This window comes from Pochonia chlamydosporia (genome assembly GCF_001653235.2).
Source record: "Pochonia chlamydosporia 170 chromosome Unknown PCv3seq00022, whole genome shotgun sequence".
NCBI lineage: Eukaryota > Fungi > Ascomycota > Sordariomycetes > Hypocreales > Clavicipitaceae > Pochonia > Pochonia chlamydosporia.
Window position 1 is genome coordinate 2145 of NW_019154057.1, and position 17667 is coordinate 19811.

The window sequence follows — 17667 nt, forward strand, 5'->3', positions numbered from 1 at the left end:
CGTGATACTTGTGGTACCGCAGAGACGAATAGGATGCCTAGAAATCTGTCGCCGAATGGTTACCAGCAGTCTTGGCGTGTGGTTCGAGTTTTGATGTTACTTCTTCACCATGCCGGAACATGCCGTGCTCTCGGATTTTGCTCTCAGGATACTGTTTGAAACTGATTGGGAATACACGCACTTCAAAAAGTAAGATACCATTATGACCACAAGGTAGGCGAAACACGTTACGGCCAGTTTGCCGGCTCTTCTTATTACCCATTGTCACACTTCACGACTTGTTTGCATAACTGGACGACGATGGGGCAGAAGATCCCCTGTGAATCGGGCAACGAGAGACTCTTGATTTTCTATATAAAAGAGTGGAATTATACAAAATTATGTACTTATTGGAATACTGCTGCTTACGCAGCAGTATTACGATTTCCTATTGCCACTTTGCCACACTCGCTTGTTTGCTTGACTGATGCAGCATTATTTGACAATAGCATATTGTGCTTGCTTTGAATGAGCGAGCAGATCTTGACACCCATGGCAGAAGATCCAACAAGAGGGCAGATAATTAACCGCATATATAAATACCGCCACCAATAAATCCACACGACTAGACCCGGATGACAGATTCTGCCAATTAAAGCCTAGGTTGACTGTATCTTAACACGGAATGGACAGAGCTTTCTTTGGAGCTAGCTTTGTCTTTCACAGAATTCAGTAGAATGCTGACAGCGCCAAACAGAGGATGTAGATAAAAGGCCCGAGTCAGACCCACAAATCTCGCGAAAGATAACACCAGACATTAACCAAGTACAAGACCGAGGCTAAAGTCGATTAATTAACTACTTGCCACATTGGTTGGGTTACCTGTACTTGGACTGGGAAAGGAAGCGAATGCTAGGGCGGAAGTAGCTGGCCTTCGAGAGACAACTGCTTAGGGTTGACCAAGAGACCCAAATTGTCATCTCCGATTCTTGTGCTGCTTGCTGATTGTATGATTATGGCCGTCACTGGGCTGCCCTTGGCTAAAACAAGCTAGGGCGGAGAAGCAATGAGCTTAGACCAAATACAAGGCCCTTTAAGCTATGTTCAAGTAAGGTCAAAAATGTCGGAATATCACCAACCGTGAACTTAGCGGTGCTCGTGTGGTAAAATGTAGTATAATACACACCACCACGCACGTACTGACGGAGCTCACAAGTTCTACAGCGTTGATACTGCCCCTGTTTCAAGAAATCTGCTTCGTGATTTGGCTAGAGTACAAAAGCATAAAATAGAGTGCCTTGATCCAATCTGCATTATTCGCTGCTGCCGTATCCTCTTCGCTCCTCCACAACCAGCGGCCCGCGTTCACCACGATTTTTCAACATAGTGCCATCTCTAGCTGCGAGCATACGAGCCTTGGTGGTAACAAATATTGTCAGCACCACACCAGTACACGCTCCTGCTACGGTAAAGGCGATGTTGATGGGAGTAGGATTGCCATCAAGTGCCGCATGTGTCAGAGCGTCAAGACCTGACTGCGCGAGGTTAATTACTCCGGAAACGCATACCAAGGTGCCATAGATGCGCCCAAAGGTAGTGTAGCCAAAGACCTTAGTTGCATAGTCCCTATGTCATGTTATTATGACACTGAGTGCATTTCTTGTCATTGGGTAAATAACTTACGATATAGCCGAATAGTATAATGGTCGAAAGATGACGAAGCCGACGACAGTGGCATAGCCTGCCCACAAAATGTGCAGACAGTTTAGTAAGCCAATGACTATGATTGACGTGGTTATGAAGCTAAAGATCGTGGGTATACTAAAGTTGTTGAGCAGGATACCTATGAATGGAGTCGTGACGACCCCTCCGACTGGCAAAGCAATATCAAAAAAGCGGTTGACATCTGCGGACAGGTCCTCCGAGTCTAGCAAGTATCGATACTGAGCACGTATAGTGGCGATGAAGTAGTTCATACGCAACATTTGGAGAGCAGTTAGCAGGAGAATGAGCATGAACCAGGGGCTGAGTAATTGCCGTCGAGTCGAGACCCCATGCATGACACCCCAGATACCGCTAGCCGTCTGCCGCTCCTCATTCGTCCTCCTCCGTTCATCACGACATTCGGAATCTCCGGTAACGGTTTCGATTTGGTCCAATTTGGCCAAACGGCGTGCCGCTCGAGCGCTTTGAACTCTTGCCAATTCCCCTGTATCTTGAAGGTCTTGGTCCGACTCATGGACGTCCTCTTGGTCATCTTGAGCTTTTGCAATCTTGCGCTCGAGGTCAGAAATGGTGTGGTATGATTGCGCTGGCATATAGCTTATTTCAGCAACGAGGACCAAGATGGGTACTATAGCATAGCCGAAAAAGAACTTTTCGATCGAAAAACGGCCGTCTGTCGCTTCATAAAGCACACGATACAGAAGAAACACAGCGGCTGACGCATCGAACGCTCCCGTGATCATAGCTACGATTAGCCCCGAACACTTTGGAAGAGCATTTGCCAGCTGAAAACTTGGAATAAAAATAAATGTCCCTCCCAATGAAAGCAACACGTTTGCAACAAGATAACCATCGAGTTTGGAAATTGAAAATGATGCCGCCATCAGGAGACTGCCCATCATCAGAAACAGGCAACCGGCGATCCAACAAATGCGCCGGCCATACTTGTCGAGAGTAGAGCCAGCTAAAAGTGACGATACATTTGCAGTAACGGATGCAACAACAAAGAAGAGGTTTAGCCGCAGATCCTGCTCGTCACAAGGAACAAGGCTAGTGTCGTTGGAGCCGAATAAAGTGTCCTCGTTGTTACCGTCACAAAACTCGCTGTATACTCCATTGGCAATCAAGACAGGTTTGAGTGCAGCGAAGCCAAATACGATGCCAGCGCATAGCCAACAGGCTACGATGCCGGTAACTACTTGCACTAAAAGTACAAGGTCAGACATGGGCAATATTTGACAAGAGGGCCAAAGACAACTTACCGATTCGCTTCGTAACAGAAACCTTGTACGCAGCGGTATGATTTTTTTTAGGGGCTGAGTAGGCTGGCGAGAAGCTCATGCGTTGCCATTCTGGTTTGTTGGGGTTTACAACTGGCGAAGCCTCTTCATCCGCTGCGATTGACAACTGATTATCTCTGCGAGGGACATCTGACTCGAAGCCGTCGGCCTGTGTTACGTGTTGGGCCAGTGACATATCCAAATTGGTATGGGTGTCTGATCTATAGCCTAGGCATGTATTGAGTCTGTATTCACCAAATCCTAGCTTGTGGTAGCCCGTGACACCCGCAGCAGCACTTATAGGCCGCACTGCAGCACATAGATTGCAACAACGGGTGACGTCTTAACCAGGAATCCTAAATCATCATCTTTTGATTAAGGTTTCTTATACAGGCCCGAAATCGTTGTACAGTACAGTACTGTATAGCAACGTCAAAGGTGCAAACGTCGTTGGCAGTAGAATGTTCTAGAGGGAGACCTCACAGTAGGTGTCCATTGCAGCCACTAGACTCGACTAATTAAATCAAGGCGGGGGGTGGCATGCGGGCAGTGGGCTTATGGTGGTGGTCTCTGCCAGTCTTGTCTTATCTACTTCAAATGTTTCAGCGAATTGTTTCCGCTGAACATCAGAGAGTGGAGCTGTCAATCATGGCGAATCGGTAAACCATATCAATAGTGCGTCTTGGATGGCCACTTAGGATGGAGGGCTGACTTGAGTCATGGCCTACGTCTTACCGCACCGTTTGCAGTCCTGTACCAGGCAAGCATTGCAGAAAACACGGATCCTGCCATCAACCCAAATTCCGTCATCGACCGAGACCGTACTTCAGCTCGGAGGAACTTGGTCGCGTCACAATGACCTCAGGCTTGACCATCTTTAACCCGTCGACGGCCAAGTTGCACCAAAGCTGTTGGGTTCCGTATCGTAATCGATCAAAGTATCCGCAGGACGTCGGCGTCTCTGATACGATGTACAATTGTTGTTTCAAGCGCCTCGCACGTCCAGGCTGCTACACAATGTACGGGATGATTTAGTCTCTTAAGTAGCTGGTTGCTTTTGGCTACCCTCTGAAAGTTCAAATGCACGGTTGAATGCATCAGGTGTAGCGTGAAAGTCTGTTTGCCAAAGCTGTATTCTACTCCGTAGTTGGGCGAAGAATGGAGCTTGAAGTGCCCTGATCGCTGGGCGAATGTCCGATCCTAAGAAACCTCCAATTTGGCACAAGGAGCCTGACCACCATTCAAAGAAACTTTGGCCGGCCCACACCGTGAGCGGCCCATGCCGTAACTAGGAGAAATGGGGAATGGCTTGGTTCAGCGACCGTATTCTGTAATGATTTAAAGAAAAGGTCTAGCCCCTCTTCAAAATCTTGTCAACGTATGGAGTATTGTCTATATTGATTCAAAAAGGCGCCCCTCAGCTGGCCATTCTCATCAATGATCACTCTTCAGCTTCAGTTGTGATGATGCCCACAACCTGTCAATCTGGGGAACTTCCCCAAGACCTGGAATTTTCCGCAAGCTGCGTCACTGGTCGGCCAAAGTTTAACTCGCGCAATACTTCGGACCGGCTACGCGAGGGCGCCGGGCTGTACCTTCCAGCCCAGCTTCAGAAGAGTGTCGGTATTTCGAAGCACAAGGTGTCTGCATTCAAGGAGCTGGGTCTCGATGACATGGGACCTTCTGCTACCCAGCTGCAACAATGCTGAGTCGTCAAGTCGGTCAGAATATCACACGGTGTTCCAATTGTCACGTTATGAGACTCATTGTTAACTAAGCTTCTTCTCAAAATCATTGTTCTTGTGGTTGTTCGTGCTGCAGACAGAGTCTGCAGCCGTCTTGTAATACTAGAAAACTTCCCGTTCGTCCGAAGCATATAATTGCTTTTTCCGGCTATTCTCAGTTCTCATAGCCGACGCCATGACAGCCAGCAGTTACACCAAGTTTGCTTGTTCTATCAACAGAGGCAGTTTTATCCGACAACATCATGATCAAGTGCTTGCGTGTTAACGGTGGGATGCATCTTACTACAAGGTCAGCAAAAGAAATATCGGTCGTTGATAATGACAAATACGGGGGCTTCACACAGTGGTACGCATCGTCTGATACTGCCATACATATCGGAGACACCCACGGATTGGGCGAATCACCAACCTCAGCTTGACTGGGCGTGGCTGGACCTTTGTACCCTACAAACCTGGTTTTTGAGCAACAGAAAACAAAGCGGGGGAGGGTTGTGCTGGTGTGGCTGTGGCCCCATAGAATGATCTAGCACCACTGTGCTCGTCCAATTACCCTTGCCAAGTGGTGCGCTTCTACGGCTTCCTTTTGTGTATAACAGAAACAGATCATCTCCCGTTCCAACTTGATCTTCATTGCTTAATACTAAATCGAATTTACAACGGTACTCACATTTGCAATGAGTAAATATCCGATCATGCGCGAAAGGAGGAAGCTGACTCAAAATGCTTGCGTTTTATGTCGAGCGAAAAGAATAAAGTGTGACGGCGGTCGGCCCTGCTCAGTTTGTGTTGGGCGGGACATTGCCTGCCAATATGTAGAGCGGCAATGGGAGCCAAAGAGAAACCTGGTATCGGAAGCCCAGCGACTACGAAGCCAAGTCCAGAGGAGTGACCGCGTCTTGTCCGAACTTGAAAACACATCACACGCTCTACAAATCGTTCAATGGCTCCACGATGGACGATCGGTTGACGATATATACCAGGATCTTGTAACTTATGTCGATACAGCAGAAGCTGACGAGCAACAGACAGACCGCCCGTTCTATAGCACGTCCAGCATCGGATGCCAGAACCAGAGTACCACAGGAAATAGACCATGGGCTTCAGCAGCTCGCCTCAGTCAGAACCAAACGATTAGTCCTGAAGCTGATTTGCGTTCGTCGATTTCGGACTCAATTCGTGCGTTTGATGCCGCGATTAGACCGAGTGAGCCAACTTCCGTCTTCCCCCTCAACACAGGTGAGCACATAAGTCCCCTACACGCTGAAGAGATCAGTGGCAATGATACTACGACTGCTCTCAGCGCACTCCCGGCGAACCATACGCTACAAGTAGGGACGCGGACAGAAGAACCAGATTGGTACTGGGTATCCGATGAAACTCCCCGCCGAAGCTCCGTACATGATGGGTATAGCTTTCAGTGGGATTCGGGTCCCCATGTCTAGGGTTATTTAGGAAACCCATATTCGTATCGATCGTAAGCAGCTCTTTAGAAGGGTTCGGAGATGCTTAGTGTAATATTGCTGTAATGGTTGATGCCAGATGTGCCGAAAGTAGTAAAATTGCAAGACCGGATGATTTATCTTCAGATAAACAACCGTTCTCTCCTCTGTTAACAAGTACTCCATAGGCTTTAACATCTAAAGGTGAGAATGTCGCCCAGTTATTCGGTACTTAAATAATTCAACAATCCTTCAGCACTATTGTCAGCCTGAGAAAATAAAGCTCCCTGTCAGTTACCATGGGCGTTATAAGATTTGTTGAAATCCCAACTTAGAAACAAGGACGGTAGCTAAATGTTGTCCTATTAGGCATGGCAACGTATGTTGGTCAAAGGCTTCGCTAGAGACTAAGCTGTTTTGTGGGGTCGTGTGGTTCCAGGTACGCGCTACCCGTTACGTACCACGAGGGCGAGCCTGCCAAGCTATCTGCTTCATATTGCGGCTGCAGTGTGGAGACCTCTGTATCTATGTGTCGGATATAACTGCCTCTGATGATAGAACAAGTAAACTTGGAGTAATTGCTGGTTTTCATACAGTCGGTTATCATGACCAAACTTAACCGAAAAACAGATTCGGACGAAGGGAAGTTTTCTAGTATTAAAAACGCAGCCGCAGACAGAGTCTGCAGCACGAAGAACAACAAGAACAATGATTTTGTAAAGAAGATTAGTTAACAATGAGTCTCACTGTCCCATAACGTGACACTATGGCTAGTAGAGTCGAATTTCAATCTATTTAAAGAAATTTCGTGACGCCCAGCATTTAGTATGCGAGAATTCTGGTATCGTGGCACACCAGCCTATTTAATTTGTTTGACTAGGTTATGCGATTTTGCTCTTCGCCCTTGAGATTTTGGCTACTGATGCGCTGAACGGACGATTACCCAACGCGAGACCGTTTTACTCCTCTTTGCCTTGCGTCCAAATTTTCTTCATCAACTTTGTCTGTCGAACGATGATTAGGTTTTGAGACTTTCCTGTCGTTTCTGGACGGGCAGAACCAGTGTCAGACCGACCCTCATCTAGTTTTGCGGCCGCTTCTTCGTTATCCATCTTGCATTCACATTGCTGACGAGTGTTCTCGGTTATGTTGCGGGTGTCAAACATTGCCGGCTGCAATTGATTCATAAGCTGGGGAAATAGGAACTCCAATCTGGCGATGTATTCGCGCAGTTTTGTTCCTTGCGCTCGCAAGTCCCGGTTTTGCGCTTCCAGGAGAGAAATATATTGCATTGTTGAGTAAAGCGTGGTCTACTTCGAGGGTGAGTGACAATTGCTGGCCGTCCATTTAATACTAACCTCGTCCATTTCCTAGTTATTCATATGCCTGATGTCAATGACTCGGCCTTTCGTATGTTGCATGCCCAGATATATGGCACACCTAAACCGATCCGTGGCCGTAAGTTGTTGTGACTGCTCTTGGACAATTGCTACGGATATGAATAGACTGCCCAATGCAGGAGCTAAATGTTTTCAGTGGCTTTCCCCTCTCACTCTTGCTTCTGTAAGCAGCTCCGACGCTGAATGGCGCGCGACGCCATACATCCAAGTGGCCTGATTCCCCACATCCTTGCCATGGGCTGAGTTTGTACCGCTGCTGTCAATGGCCGCCAATCTGTGTTTACCTGACAGCTAATCGCAAAATACTTGCGGAAGAGGTAGTTACTTATCCTTGCTCTTCAGAATTTCAGAATACTATTCCCAGGCATCTTCGATAAGAAAATCTTGCTTTATCTTCGACAGGTACTCGAGGGAGGTCCTTTCGGTTCAGATACTCAGCTTCTATGATGCAGCAATCGTATATATTCTGGGCCGTCAATTTCTATTACTTTTACGGTATCTTCTCCTCTGGCCCTGTCGTCTAATTGGAGGAGGATGAAATTGTGGTACAACTATGCGAGTCGATTCGCTGCGCCATATACCTTCAGATTGGATGCACTGATTTAGTTCCAAATTTTCGGTACCATTTACCTTCCATGTCATTCCCGTCTGGACCCAGGGAAAGCCATGAAGATGCTGTGTTATTCCATAGAGGAGGGTATGAAACAAACCAGCTGCAGATATCACGACGTTGACAAGGGACATGCCGGGCTTGTGGAAAAAGCAGGGTCCGTCAGCCAAGATACGCTGAGCTTGGGCAGCCAACTGCCTAGTCCAAAGAGTTCATTGTATCTTTAGGATGACGACTTTCTGACACGTCCACCATGAAAGCCACCCATTGACGATGTAAGCGCTATTTAGCAACGTCGGCTCATCGGCCAACCCGTCTGATGTCACCTCGTATTAATTATACATGCCACGCCCGACCAACTTCCACGCATGACGCTAAATACAACGGACCACGAAATCAAAAAATGTCTGTTCACAATCTCCTTTCCGCACTCGAGTTCTCCGCGGTCGACGACTTCGGCTCACGCCGCTCGATACAAATGCGCCATCGGCGCATGAACCCCTGACGTAGCCAGGTCGTACCTCCAACTCCCTCAACTACAATATATACCAGCCAGGTCTATCCCGCTCCACGACGCGCGACTCAGTTTAGCCGTACTCCGGCGCTCTCGCAAACTGTTCCGCACGAACAAGAAAACTTCGAGCATAGACTCTGGCGGGCAGTGTGCGACACACGACCTCTTGCCATTACTGCTAAGCTGCACTTCGATCTTTGATTAATATTTACTTGTCGGGCTTCAGGTAAGACCACTCGGAAAAGCTTGTGATCTGACGCCACAGAATGATAATGGCGGCTTGAGCCTGACTAAGTTCGTAGTTATGGGTACGTCAGGCGCTGAGTCGCCTAAGCCAGTTGTCAATATACTCGCTTGAACCGTTACAGATTGATCTGAAGGGTTGGCTTCCCTGTCTTAGCTTCTACACTTATAGACATTGTAACCATCCACGTTTCTCTTACATTTATTTAATGCTGCGTGCATAATTAAGTGCACAGCCAATATCATCGCTGAATTCGGTCCGACTCCTTCCGACTAACTGCTTGCTGATTGGCTAAACCGCTGTTTGCATACCATGACAGGCAATTAGTGGGTCTTTCCTTTACTAGCAACACCCAGCAACTTCTAGAGACATCAACATGGCGTCCAAATCGTTCCAATTACCATTTTGCCCACTACAAGTCAGGTATTGTAGTCGACCAAGGACGTCAAAATTGCGTCAGTAGAATTCTAGATATTTCCAGAGAAATCCTCATGGACACCACACCGCATGATCACTTCACCCCTAGAATATAAAAGATGCTTGACTTCACTTTTATCCCAATTTACTTTCCATCCTCCTCATCATCATCGCCAATCTTGACCTCACTTGAATCAAGACGATTTGATGCAACTCAGCAGAGCAACTCGCCCATTCCGTACTCTGCGAACCCTTCGACGCAGCACAATCCCATTCGTTGCCACCCCATCACGCAACATGTCTTTCTTTCCACGAGCTTTCTATGAAGGTGATTCTTTATCATCCTTCACCCCACTCTTCCGTCTCCTGGACGACTTTGACACGTATTCTCGCCAATCCGGCAGTAACCAACAAGGCCGGCTCTCAGCCATCGCCACCTGGCAGCCCAAATTTGACATTCGCGAAACCAGTGATGCATACGAGCTGCACGGCGAACTCCCCGGCCTGAACAAAGACGCCGTTCACATTGAGTTTACAGATCCACAGACCATGACTGTCCGTGGCAAAGCTGAGCGAACTTATTCGTCTGGCACCTCCAGCGCTGGGCGCATTGAAGATGTTTCCGAGAAGCCAGCCATCACTGAGGGCGAAACATCACCCTCCGCGCATAAAGCCACTGTTGAGGATGACAATGCAGCCGCGACAGAAACTGCAGTAGGCAAGGCGCAAAGGCAGCCTGAGCAACCCAAGTACAAGTATTGGCTTACTGAGCGCAGCGTCGGGGAGTTCTCTCGAAGCTTCAACTTTCCGACCCCTGTGGACCATGATTCCGTGTCGGCTAGTTTCAGAGACGGCATCCTGGCTGTTTCTGTGCCAAAAGCTAAGAAGCCTGAACCTCGACGGATCGCTATAAACTAAACTGATTTATTGTATTTTTTTTGCCGCTGGGGCAGAGTGTAAGTCTTTTGCATGTGTGATGAATAATGTATTGGCGAGAGTCAATTTGGCTTTGTCTCTGTCGAGTATTTGTCGAGTTTTTGTACTTCATTCTTTCTCAGTAGCCACATGAAGACTGAGTTAACTAAATATTTAAAGCGATGTCTTAATACGTACCGCTTTGACCGCTTTATACGCATCTTATGTTGTCCTCGTGAGTGAATACGAGCCTGATGTGCGGTCCCAATGCTTCTGTAAAGCCTGGCGCTGCTCGTATGTGACGGTCCGCTTCGTCAAAGCCCTGGCGGTCGAACGCGGAATGCGCCAGAGCTGTACCCACATACAGAGACATCGCTTCAACAGCCGTCGTTGTTGGCGCCCTGAGCGCTCATGCGTAACAAGCCGGAAGGGCGCCTTGTACGGCCAATCGGCAAATCTCCCTCGCAGCCATCGTCGTATTGATGTGCCAGTGTGAGTGACTGTATTCGCGCATCGATCAAACAGCCTGTCCAACGCGTGTATGATAGTACGCAGCCTGGCCTCGACGTCGCTGCGCTTTCAATCGATTTCCCGTCGTACGTTCCAAGATAGTAGGGTCAGTCCGCCTCAATGGGCGTTTGATATAGCATAATGGGGACACGCCTATTTTCATTCGCGTAGAGAGCCTACCATCCCGTCCGGCGCATCCAGTTGCTCACGAGGTTGGGCCAAGCGGCTTCCTGGCCGTAAGAGGGCTAGGCCGTGTAGCTGACTGGAGCAGCGAAGACAACGATGCGCCGGTGAGGTGCTGTAGCTTGGCGGCACAGATAGCTTCGGCTTGCCTGTCTACTCGGCGTCTTTCGCAGTCAGGGGAACCAGAGTAGGCATTTCTACGGCAGAGGCGGACACGCACCAGGTGGCGAGGATATCACCGGGAAGCCAGCTCTGGAAGAGGATATCATCCTGAATGTGGTCTCGTAGCCAGTACCCGGACGACCTCCTTGCCGTGACCTCGCGACGATGCTCCTTCTTTAGGTGTCGAGATAAGATATCATAGCTTGTGGAGCGGAAGCGGCAGTAGGAGCAGCCAACCCCTCTCTGTAAAGCCAAGTGCGGGTGCTGCGGACAACCGTCTTGCCTAGGCGGCAGCTGGCGAGGACTTGGGAGCTGTAGCGAGTTCATTAGCTTATTTAGGCCCCATCTCGCCTTCCTCGAATGGCCATGCTTCTCCCCAAGGTGCCGAGAAACACGGTCGCCATCGGCCATTAACGCGAAGCCACACTCTATACAGATAATAACTGATTCCGACTGATTCAGGTGGAGGCCGAGTTATGCAATGCGTTGTATCTCCTGTGGTTGTAGCTGCCCACATGACTGGGGCATAGGCTGGGAGCCGCAAGGTCTCTCCATAGCGTCAGATGGGGTTCACGAACCTCCAAGCCATCTTAGATTACTTGAACCCATCAGTTTCAGCAGGTAAAGCCAATATTACCCACACAACGGTTCGAGGAAAGATCGTCGCCGCGTTGGAGCTACACAAACAGTCAGTGATACACGTCTGCTTGCTCATATGGCGAGCGTCCAAGAGGAGATGGAAGCTAGTTGGGGATAAGTTCGACTCGGAAGCTGGAACAAGGGAGATAGGTGGGCGAGGCCTTTGGGAAAATATTCTCTGCAGAGTACGGCGCTTTGCCAATCCACCCAATCCACAACAGCTTCCAGTGGATCCACTATGTTGAGGTACTCAGTGGATTATGCATCCAGTGGATTGAGTGGAGTTGCTTTCAGCCCTGTTGGCTAGACCGCCTTGACTACGAAGTACTTGCGGCTCAAGAAAATTGGGCGAATCAGAAGCTGCAAAAAGCCCTACCTCTGTATCAAAAGTGTCATGCCGCTCTATCAATTCCCTTTATATAAGTCCGGCATCAGTGTGACGTCTATTTCCAGGGAAAAGGTTGGACTAGTAGTCAGGGGCAAACATAAAGACTTAGACGCTGTTTTACCGTTTGTATGTGGACTTGTCCAGCACGGCCGGTAGGTAATGATTTCACGCTTAAAGTTCACGCTCACTTGAATATTGTGATGGCAATTGTGATATGACATCTCTCGTTCTCATGGGAGCGAGTCCGTCGTTAAGACCACCAGGAAATAAGGTTCTGACGTCCCGAACAGTTCTTGAATCAAATTGACAGGCCAATGGAAAATGGGTCGGACTTCACCGGAGGCTGAACGACGACAAGAGTTAGCCATCAGCAGATAAAATGGAGGTCGTATCGTCGGAGCGGAACCTCCGCAGCCGACCCCACAAGCATCAGAGGCATGCCTAGCATGCAACCTACATGCTCTTTAGCCTAGCAGACAGGATATGGAGATATTAAGCAAACTTGTTCATGGTGCGTCACTGGCCTATGTGGCGAGTAACGAAAACCCAGCAGTGATATCACTATGGCGTATTGCTGCTGGCATTTGCGCGTTGCCAGCAGAGGCGCGGTCGATACCAGCTCATACCTTGCTAAGAGAGCACAAGAACCAAGGATTGCTTCAGCTCTTCTGTAACAAAGCACGTTTTTCAAATTCGGCATATGCCACATAAGATGTCTTGTCTAGAACTTTAGTCTACGAACGTATGAGTGGCTGAAGGAGGTGTTTTTCTTCTTCCATCAACATCGCAAACTTCAGCCTAAAAGCTGGCATTCCCAATCGACGCGGTATGCCATATCCCGAAACTTTCGAAATGCAGTCGTCTGTAATACAAACCACAATCGCAGTTCTCAAGAGCCCCCAAAACCTCCTCGCACCTTTTCAAGCCGCCCACAGTCAACCACATATTTGGCGAAGCTTTAGCGTTTTCAGGTCATTAAGCATAGGCCTCAAAGAATCATCAACTGGTAGGTGAAACTAGTCGACCTCGTCTATGAGGATACATTGACCGTCTGGCACGTCACGGAGGGTATGAAGAGTTCGCAAACACTAACCGTCACCGTGCCATATCACAGCGACGGGATCAGAATACGACTACCACAAACATGATTCACTCGTCAAGCAGAAGCTAGGTTGTGGTCAGTGGAAGGCGGAGCTAGCGTCAGATAGTGAAGAGGTTGTTAAGGCGGAGAGAGAAATCCAGTACATGGAGGACATGGATCCACTCTCTAAGAAAATTCAAGAGCCTAGGGATATGGCACGTGCAACTCCATCTCAAGTGCCTTGTAAGGGATAGTGTAATCTGTTACATGATATCCTTACCACTAACTACTTAACTATTGTCTTTTTTTAAAATATTATGTCTAAGGCACGAGTCTTAGGACAGAATTTCTCCTCTTATCTCGTTTATTCTTCCTCTTTGTAATATTTCAGGATCCATATAGCAACGTTTACCAAATATCTTCCTCGCTGTCGCCGGCGTAATTTAGCCCTCCCATCCTGCCAGCCTCCTTTGCCTTCTCGCTTCCAGGTTCAAACGACCCGGACGATGCCTGACCTCCTTGCGAGGCAATGTCTCTCTAGAATAATTAAGACTCATTCTTTCCACATTCCGCACATATTACGTACCTGCTTATCAGGATCCATAGTGGCAAAGCCACTTGAATGACTCGCCTGCCCTCCTTTCGATACGATCTCCTGGACCTCGTCCTTAGGGCTATGGCGAGTTAGCTTTCATCCGAGTAAAATTAAACTTTTAATACCGGTTGGCAAAATTTCCGGGATTCTGATTTCCAGTCATGTTGACAGTACCGAGTTTCGTTTGATTTGTTAATTTTTTTTCCTTTTTTTTTTTTTTTTTTTTTTTTTTTTTTTTTTTTGCGCAGTGGTTGGGTTTGTTCCCCCGTCAGCTGTTCAAATTTAGAAAACGTCGCTGTTATACCGTTACGTTGGGTTATAGTAGCACCACTTTAGGATTAATGACGAAACGCGTCGTCAGTGCTCTGCCTGTGGCTCTCGGGTAAAACTGCCTCTGTTGATAGAACAAGCAAACTTGGTGTAATTGCTTAGCTGTTATAACGTCGGTTATCATGACTAAACTTACCCGAAAAACAGATTCGGACGAAAGGAAGTGTTTTGATATTAAAAGGAGAGCTGCAGACTCTGTCTGCAGCTCGAACAACAAGAACAATAATTTTGAGAAGAAGCTTAGTTAACAATGAGTCTCATAACGTGACAACAACTGGGCATGGCGGTTGAAGTCACCCGCAATGACGACGTCTACGACCTGGCCGGCGTCTAACCTCCGTGACGACCCTCCGCAACATATCACAGGTTTCTATTAGAGCTTGCGCATCACGCCCTTTCACATACACGGAAACAATCAAAATTTGCCGTCCAGGGAGCTTCACGAGCGCCACAGTTAGATCCGCCGACTCTATCGGGACCTGCTCAGCTTCCAAATCTTTTCTTACACAAAGCATACTTCGGATGGGCCACCTGCCCTGTTCTCTGCACATTGAGGGTATCATCTTTGTCCATTTGTGGTGTGCCATGGGTATGGTAAAGAGGTGCCCCTTGACTATCCACGCCCGGGGTTCTTGAATGGCAATGCCCCGCTGCATCTTGAATCTCTTCATCGTTCATTAAACTTTCGTGAGCTGCGTCCCCCTTCCAGACATTAAGCTGGATCATCCGTAGAGGCTGAGCCATCGTGAGACGGGTAAAGCCTCCTGCAGTTTTCGCCGAAAGATTCGTGCGGACCGCCGCACAAGAGACATTTCGCAATAGCCTCAGCGCAAACGCTGTGGTGGTGGCCCTCCTTGGCACACCTTCTACACACCTGCGGTTTCTTGCATTGGAAAGCTTTGTGGTCCGTTAGTTCCTGACAATTGTAACACTGGCTGGGCCGTTGTTGGCGTTTGAAAACAGATGTTGAACCTGATAATCCTCCAGCGTAAAAATACCCTTCGCGCAAGAATCTGGCTGCCTCGACTGCCTTTTTAAGATAAACAACCACCGGCCCATGTTCCTTACGGGATCTGTCGCTCAGCCAAACGGCTTTGATGACTTCTGTGGCATTCTCACTGCTGAGGGTTTCCCCTAGTCCTGGTAATTCCTTGCCTCCAACGTCTAGCACTTCGGAGCGGCTTACCCCATCGACCTTAATCGGGTAATACTCGTCCCTCAAAACTCGAACGCCCTGCGGCAATTTCTTTTCCGCGATACCTTTGATCATACTATGTTCTTCTTCGTCTCGGCATACGATTCTGATGCGGTGAGGGGCTTTGACGTCTCTCGTGACGGCCCGGCATCGCCAGGTTGGCGATTCCTTCTCCACGTGAACTTCGTTTTCGACAGCGGTACGAATCCCACCGGGCGTGGCACGGTTACTCTCCTCGACTGGCACCCGGGAAACATCAATAGTGCAGAAAAGTGCCCCCGATACGTGGGGCGACGTGGGAACTTCGGTGGACTTTGGACTGTCTGGCGGAGTGCGTAGCACGTCAGCGTACGATGCTTGGCTATTTCCGGTGAATGGAGGTGTGATCGCGTTGCGCGTCGTAGTCTCCAGCTGTTTTGTTACTCGTTTCAGCTCCTCCTTCGTTTCCACTACCTCTCGCTCCAACTTGTAAATCAGGTCCTGTTGTTTAGTCGATGCGTTCTTAAGATCCTTCAACTCCTCTAGCACCTGCAAGAGCAGCGCCTTTTCGCCCTCCCTGCCAACGGTTTCGTTTTCGGCGTTGGCCGTGGATCCCGAATCCGAGGCTGTAGATGAGGCTCGCCAGATACGCTTATTCGCTTGTCTCCCAATTGTCGGATAAAACTGCCTCTGTTGATAGAACAAGCAAACTTGGTGTAATTCCTGGTTTTCATACTGTCGGTTATCATGACTAAACTTAACCGAAAAACAGATTCGGACGAAGGGAAGTTTTCTAGTATTAAAAAGTCAGCTGGAGACAGAGTCTGCAGCACAAAAACAATAACAAGAACAATGATTTTGAAAACGAGCTTAGTTAACAATGAGTCTCATAACGTGACAGTTATGAGCCCGGACCCGCGCACTAGGTTGTCAACAAGAACAGCCACGCTGTGAAAAACTGCACTACGATTGAACACAAAACAGTGTTCGTGAGACAGTTAGCTAAGTAAATTTTAACTCCTTCTGAACAACTAAGTGAAAATGCCACCTTCCAAAACTGAGGTTATCCTCACGGGGATCGACAATTGGGACGACTGGCAGAAGTTCGTTGCAAGCTTAATCGATATAGATATCTGGGAGGCAATCAAGCCGATCAACCGAACTCAAGTGCTTCTGCGAAAGCCAAGAAGACCGCAGGTATCTGATTTCAATGCAAACGCTGAGACTGAAGTCAATCTTACGGCGTCTCAAGTCAACGCTTTCAGACTAGCCCGTGACAATTGGAAAGATAGCTCCAAAGAGTATGAGCAACAGAAAACCAATCTCATCAAGGCTAAAAGTGTTATCATCAGCTACGTGGATGAGAGATTAGGCCGCTATCTTGACCAAGACCATGATCTCCCCCGCTGGATTGATAGTCTATCTGTAGCAGTCAATGCCGAACAGACTAAAGCAACGGACGCACTTGTGATTGAGTACCAGCAGATCATCAAGTCATTCAGGTGCACCGACTCAGCAACCTTCACGGACTGAATCTGGAAATGGGAGAACTTCTTCCTGAAAGCGGCACGACATCGAATGCTTGAAGTAGCGGACGGTCGATGGCTATTTGACATCGCCCGTCTTATGGCCAAACATAATGGCAACTTCACCGATAACTGCAGACAAGCTGCAGAATCACTTGTTTTAAAGACAAAAGATTACAATCGGGCTGTTGAGCAAGGAGTACAACAGTTATTACAACTCAACGATCTTAGTGATCATGCCAGGCTACGAGAGGCAGCAATAGCAATTCAGGGGGCGCTGATTCACACCCCTCCCAACGCTACGGATGCGAGCAAGGAATGGTCAATTGGAAGCGTAGCTGTCAAGTTACGGACCTGGGCCAGTTCTGCACTTCCAGCACAACCAGAAAGATCCTCCGCCAAACGGGGAACTGCGTTCCAAGCTGATACCAAAAGGAGTAATCAGAACGGAACTGCAAGCCAATCCCGATCAGATCGAAAAAGGACGCGATCAGACAACCAGCAAGATCGCAACAAGAGACAAGAAATAGGCTGTGAAGCTTGTGGCCAGCCGCGACGTGATCTTAGTTCGTGTTGGCTAGCTATCCCAGAAATTCGGCCTAAAGGAGTACCTGCGAATCACCGCCTAGAAGGGCTGGTGAGGAAAGTTTTGGCTGCTGATCCGGAACTAAAAGCTGAAGTAGCAAAACTTCGAAAAGCAGCGGAGAAAGACCAGGAACAGCAAGATCAGAACAAGAAAGAAGTCTCATTCCAGTGACAATCAGCCGAGTCAAGCTTGGAGCGACGAATCGTTGGTCAGGCATTGTCACAA

The 17667-nt window shown here is 48.3% G+C and overlaps 10 protein-coding genes across 10 annotated transcripts; 5 read left to right on the forward strand and 5 right to left on the reverse strand.

Annotated features, from left to right (window-relative positions):
• Positions 1–1292: 1292 nt before the first annotated feature.
• On the reverse strand, positions 1293–3180 carry VFPPC_11863 (MFS transporter; the record flags this gene model as incomplete). The annotated part of the gene is made up of 3 exons (XM_018289918.1): positions 1293–1605; positions 1663–2908; positions 2967–3180. 3 exons carry the CDS (start codon positions 3178–3180, stop codon positions 1293–1295), a joined length of 1773 nt encoding a protein of 590 aa, XP_018136217.1.
• Positions 3181–4288: 1108 nt separating this feature from the next.
• VFPPC_11862 (hypothetical protein) lies at positions 4289–4693 on the forward strand (the record flags this gene model as incomplete). Its single annotated transcript, XM_018289917.1, has 2 exons — positions 4289–4301; positions 4371–4693. 2 exons carry the CDS (start codon positions 4289–4291, stop codon positions 4691–4693), a joined length of 336 nt encoding a protein of 111 aa, XP_018136216.1.
• Positions 4694–7127: 2434 nt separating this feature from the next.
• Positions 7128–7460, reverse strand: VFPPC_14969 (hypothetical protein; the record flags this gene model as incomplete). Its single annotated transcript, XM_018292733.1, has 1 exon — positions 7128–7460. The coding sequence occupies one exon, from the start codon at positions 7458–7460 to the stop codon at positions 7128–7130; it is 333 nt and encodes a 110-aa protein (XP_018136214.1).
• Positions 7461–9650: 2190 nt separating this feature from the next.
• Positions 9651–10271, forward strand: VFPPC_11859 (heat shock protein 30; the record flags this gene model as incomplete). The annotated part of the gene is made up of 1 exon (XM_018289914.1): positions 9651–10271. One exon carries the CDS (start codon positions 9651–9653, stop codon positions 10269–10271), a length of 621 nt encoding a protein of 206 aa, XP_018136212.1.
• Positions 10272–11114: 843 nt separating this feature from the next.
• VFPPC_18523 (hypothetical protein) lies at positions 11115–11534 on the reverse strand (the record flags this gene model as incomplete). Its single annotated transcript, XM_022430118.1, has 1 exon — positions 11115–11534. The coding sequence occupies one exon, from the start codon at positions 11532–11534 to the stop codon at positions 11115–11117; it is 420 nt and encodes a 139-aa protein (XP_022284869.1).
• Positions 11535–11686: 152 nt separating this feature from the next.
• VFPPC_18524 (hypothetical protein) lies at positions 11687–12007 on the forward strand (the record flags this gene model as incomplete). Its single annotated transcript, XM_022430119.1, has 1 exon — positions 11687–12007. The coding sequence occupies one exon, from the start codon at positions 11687–11689 to the stop codon at positions 12005–12007; it is 321 nt and encodes a 106-aa protein (XP_022284870.1).
• Positions 12008–13639: 1632 nt separating this feature from the next.
• VFPPC_11858 (hypothetical protein) lies at positions 13640–13989 on the reverse strand (the record flags this gene model as incomplete). Its single annotated transcript, XM_018289913.1, has 3 exons — positions 13640–13768; positions 13818–13905; positions 13952–13989. The coding sequence occupies 3 exons, from the start codon at positions 13987–13989 to the stop codon at positions 13640–13642; spliced, it is 255 nt and encodes an 84-aa protein (XP_018136211.1).
• Positions 13990–14868: 879 nt separating this feature from the next.
• On the reverse strand, positions 14869–16079 carry VFPPC_11856 (reverse transcriptase; the record flags this gene model as incomplete). Its single annotated transcript, XM_018289911.1, has 2 exons — positions 14869–15989; positions 16067–16079. 2 exons carry the CDS (start codon positions 16077–16079, stop codon positions 14869–14871), a joined length of 1134 nt encoding a protein of 377 aa, XP_018136209.1.
• A 292-nt stretch (positions 16080–16371) lies between these two features.
• On the forward strand, positions 16372–16863 carry VFPPC_17059 (fungal specific transcription factor; the record flags this gene model as incomplete). Its single annotated transcript, XM_018294809.1, has 1 exon — positions 16372–16863. One exon carries the CDS (start codon positions 16372–16374, stop codon positions 16861–16863), a length of 492 nt encoding a protein of 163 aa, XP_018136208.1.
• A 45-nt stretch (positions 16864–16908) lies between these two features.
• On the forward strand, positions 16909–17613 carry VFPPC_17058 (peptidase cysteine/serine, trypsin-like protein; the record flags this gene model as incomplete). The annotated part of the gene is made up of 1 exon (XM_018294808.1): positions 16909–17613. One exon carries the CDS (start codon positions 16909–16911, stop codon positions 17611–17613), a length of 705 nt encoding a protein of 234 aa, XP_018136207.1.
• Between the last annotated feature and the right edge of the window lie 54 nt (positions 17614–17667).